The sequence below is a fragment of the Ceratina calcarata genome, unplaced genomic scaffold, assembly GCF_001652005.2.
Source record: "Ceratina calcarata isolate Rehan_Ccalc_2016 unplaced genomic scaffold, ASM165200v1 scaffold145.2, whole genome shotgun sequence".
Taxonomy (NCBI): Eukaryota; Metazoa; Arthropoda; class Insecta; order Hymenoptera; family Apidae; genus Ceratina; species Ceratina calcarata.
Window position 1 is genome coordinate 435973 of NW_017135665.1, and position 4466 is coordinate 440438.

General features: G+C 37.6%; 1 protein-coding gene across 1 annotated transcript; it reads left to right on the top strand.

The window, feature by feature from the left end:
* Positions 1 to 932: 932 nt before the first annotated feature.
* Positions 933 to 3670, top strand: LOC108631178 (TNF receptor-associated factor family protein DDB_G0290883). Its single transcript, XM_018034922.2, has 3 exons — positions 933 to 1189; positions 2131 to 2549; positions 3042 to 3670. The coding sequence occupies exons 2-3, from the start codon at positions 2134 to 2136 to the stop codon at positions 3607 to 3609; spliced, it is 984 nt and encodes a 327-aa protein (XP_017890411.1). The 5' UTR covers positions 933 to 1189; positions 2131 to 2133; the 3' UTR covers positions 3610 to 3670.
* Positions 3671 to 4466: the final 796 nt, after the last annotated feature.

Consider the following 4466-nt stretch of genomic DNA (forward strand, 5'->3'; position numbering starts at 1 on the left):
AGTCTAGCTGCCGAGGTAACAAATATTCAAACCACGTGCTGAAGCAACAGGAGTAGCGAGAAGGAACGCGACTCATGAAACATAATCCCAGATTTCCTATAAAGATTATCAACGCTGACCATCAGGATCAAAAGGGGAGGACCAAAATGGAAGCTGCGGAACGAGGAAGGCTGCGATTACAATTTTTCATTCATAATTAATTGTCACCAGCTATCTACCGAACAAGTAATCAAAGTAGAAGCAGAAATTCATCATCCGACGTGCTGTCGTCCTAAAACTGACGTCCGTGTAGCCGCTGTAATTAATTTCATCAATTGCGTAAACCAGGATTTTGATAATCGTGATAGATAACAACCTGAAGGTGTGCATCCATTTGTATCGTGTCCGCGTATCGTATTATCGTTGCGTACCATAGTGACGTATCATCGTTACATACGTGTTATACATCATCGTTCATAAATCTTATGTCATGTTGTGAAGCATACAGAGTACATCCATTTACAATAACAAAACTCATTGATCGCATAAAAAAAAACTTAGAAAAATGAATTGCAATTTGCTAAAATACATGAATGCTTTGACAGGTCATACCAGTGTGAAATTTAAAAAAATCGACCTATTTTGCATTTTTTGAAAGTGTATACCTTCAGAGTGCGCCACTTATTGGCCATACAAAATGGCTAAAGATCTTAGATACTCCTTTCGCTTTCAGTCACAAATTCTGGCAACAGTGCACCGTCCATAGTGCGCAGCTTCATGCATAAGCGTCTATCGAAAAAAACATTAGGAATTCCTAATTTTTCTGGTTCCTTTCCCCTCACAGTGTGGTAATAAATGCGTAGGTTACGACGTTCAGCGCATAATAACGAGGGCAACGACGACGACTCCCCTTCGTCGATTTGATTTTGCGCGGCGCGAGTCGTCCGGTCGTCGCGGAGCGCGAAACATTCTCGCGTGTCTCTGTCGTGAAAATGGTCCCCTATCAGAGGCAGGCTTTATCAGATAAAGTTGCGCTATCGGTCTTGGCAAATAAGGGAACGCTGACAGTTGGACGGTGACACACAGTGCTGGTTGTTACGGAGACGTACGTGCCGCGACGGCTATTTTTTTTCCTCTCCCTCTGCGCCGCGCGTCCGTAATTTCAGTTTCGCCCATCATCGCTTTTGCAAGGACGAGAACAACCAGCCAAGTGAGTAAATTCAACGCGATCGATTGTTACATACACGTATACGTGTATACAAGGGGGTATGTATGAGACTGATACAAGTGTATCACTATGTGAATAAATAAACATCAGAAGATGTAAGCCTTGCTAAAAACGAAAACAATTCAATCGATGAGCTGAAATTACATGTACAAGTCTGAAGTTTGGGAAAATATTATGCTATATTATAGTCGTATACCTAAATTTATTTTATATCATCGACTCTTTGTATTATACGTACAATGACTAAAATGTGAATGTCTGAAGATATCTTGACTGATAATCGAGCCAACTGATTAAATATTTCACTTATCTAACCTGAACGGTATCTGTCTTTCATTCCTCTTATCATTACCTTATCAGTAGCAGTGGATTATAATATATAAATTGTTCAGATAAATTTGGCAATTGTTAATTTTATTGGTGGTTATAGAATTAAAAAATTGTTTTAACTAGATCATGGACAGTCTTTACCCGAATCTACAAGCGAGATTCAAAAGCGAGGGCCTAGGTATGTATGAGACTGATACAAGTGTATCACTATGTGAATAAATAAACATCAGAAGATGTAAGCCTTGCTAAAAACGAAAACAATTCAATCGATGAGCTGAAATTACATGTACAAGTCTGAAGTTTGGGAAAATATTATGCTATATTATAGTCGTATACCTAAATTTATTTTATATCATCGACTCTTTGTATTATACGTACAATGACTAAAATGTGAATGTCTGAAGATATCTTGACTGATAATCGAGCCAACTGATTAAATATTTCACTTATCTAACCTGAACGGTATCTGTCTTTCATTCCTCTTATCATTACCTTATCAGTAGCAGTGGATTATAATATATAAATTGTTCAGATAAATTTGGCAATTGTTAATTTTATTGGTGGTTATAGAATTAAAAAATTGTTTTAACTAGATCATGGACAGTCTTTACCCGAATCTGCAAGCGAGATTCAAAAGCGAGGGCCTCTGCCCGATTTGTTTAATGGAGATGGAACTAGCACCCAGATACGTCTGCATCAATCAACATACAATTTGCCATCGCTGCAAGCCTTATTACTACAACTGCCCCTCGTGTCACTCGCCGTTGGAGATGCAAATGCCATCTCCAAATACATCTTACGTGCCACCGCCGCCAATCCACTTCCTGCCTCATTCTCTACCAACGAAATTCCACGGTCCAACGGCGCCGCCGATGGATGAGTTTCAAGCGCACGAAAGAGGCTGGCGCCCACCTACGCCCACTGAGAATCAGGAGCTGAGAGCTTGCAGATACGCGCATCTTGGATGCTGGGTGAAAGTGCCAATACGCTTGGCAGATCTACACGAATCTCGGTAACAGTGTAGCGGTTATTATGAAAGTGGTGCAAGATAAAAAAAAAGAAAAGAATAGACATTTTCGTTTGTATTATGTCACATAAATTTATAATTAAATGTTAAAGATGAATTTTTATTAATACAATCTTTTTGGCGTACCATTTTCATAACAACCGGCAAAATATTCGGCATACATACCGGCAATAATCTATATACATCCTATATGCACATTTGTATACTAGGATCTGCAATATCGATGTGAAGGATAATAAGATTAGTCGATGTAATATGTTACAGCTAACTTTAATATTTGAAATCCCTCAAATTCAGTACATGATTGAAAAATATTATATAAAAATAAAATATACAAATATAAAAAGAAAATGTGGATGCAGTTATCGTCATCTGTGCAATAATTAGAAAATTATTGAAAACTATCATATTATTCTGAATCATCTGCCTACAGAATATTATCGAATTGTGTTCAACGTTTGCTCCCACACGTTTCAGATGTCAATTCCGACCTCACTTGGAGGAAGAAAATCTACCCACGGACATGGCGCATAAACATGACGACTTGGTCGAGTGCACCTATCGCGTGGTCGGTTGCAAGGTAAAAACGTCACCGTGGAGAATTTCGATTCACGAACAACACTGTATTTACAAAGATCGTTTCAACGAGAGGAACATCAGTGACTCGTTAAGAAAGACCACGATCTCCTCTAATGACGACTTTGGTGATCCTAAGGAACTAGTCGAATGTAAATATAGAAAATATGGTTGCATGGTAAACATGCCGAGAAGACTGAAATTAATGCACCAAGAGAAATGCAACTATCGGGAGTACCACGACGGGCGCCACGATTCCTCGTCCGAGTACGACCCGGACCAACAAGTTCCATGTAAATGGACTGAATACGGTTGCAGAGTGAAACCGAAACGCAGTCTTTTGGAAATACACGTGGAAAAGTGCAATTACAGGATGGAGAACTGCGCTTACAGGAATTACGGGTGCACTGCCATTATCCACCCGGCTGCGAAATACGCTCACGAAAGAAATTGCGAATTTGCTAATTAAACGTTTCGCGAAGAAGGCACGATTGTTTTATTATTGTCAATAATACTGGTTTATTAATTAAATTATTACTACTATTAAAATTTCATTGTTTTTTTGACACGTAAGATTTGAAAAGAATTTGTACTCGATTTATATGTCCAATATGTACAAGTTTTTCTGTTTGACGTGCAGATGAATATTTAGTAACTGCTGTAAGAACATATGAGGTCTCTGAACTATTTTGCTTATGAGGTATCCCGTTTCAATCAGCATATTAGAATCTTACTTTTTTAATATCGATTTTCAATGTTCAAAGTATCCTGACGAAATCGCTCACTATGTTTATCACTTACGGTAGACAAATTTTTGTAGGAAAACTCGAAATGAGAATCCAGTATGTGGATCATCAACAATGTGTTGGAGTACATATCTTTATATAAGAAATCAATAGTTCATGCACTTACTCATAGTTTTTGCTTTCATATTCTTTACAAAAAGTTGTACAACATTTGTGCAAAAATTCAATGCTTGTCTTTCAATTGAATTTTACCTTCATATCTAAATTAAATTCAAGCTATATTCTATTATATTATGTAGGGCCAGATAGATGTAGACCGAATTTAACTATTATTAAATAATACATAGCAACGTCACAAAATACTATATAATTGAATTGCAAATTCGAAATGAAAAAAAATATTTAAGTATCGGTTGTAAATATTCTTTGCGACAAAGATCATGTTTACCATTAACAGTAAATCAAAGAATTCCAGGTACATTTTCTTATACTTGCAGAGCGCGTTTCGTAATAAGTGGCGAAGCGTTCTTAATCTTCTTGGCGCATAATGGGAAGACGTATAAGATGCCTCCCTCCCGAA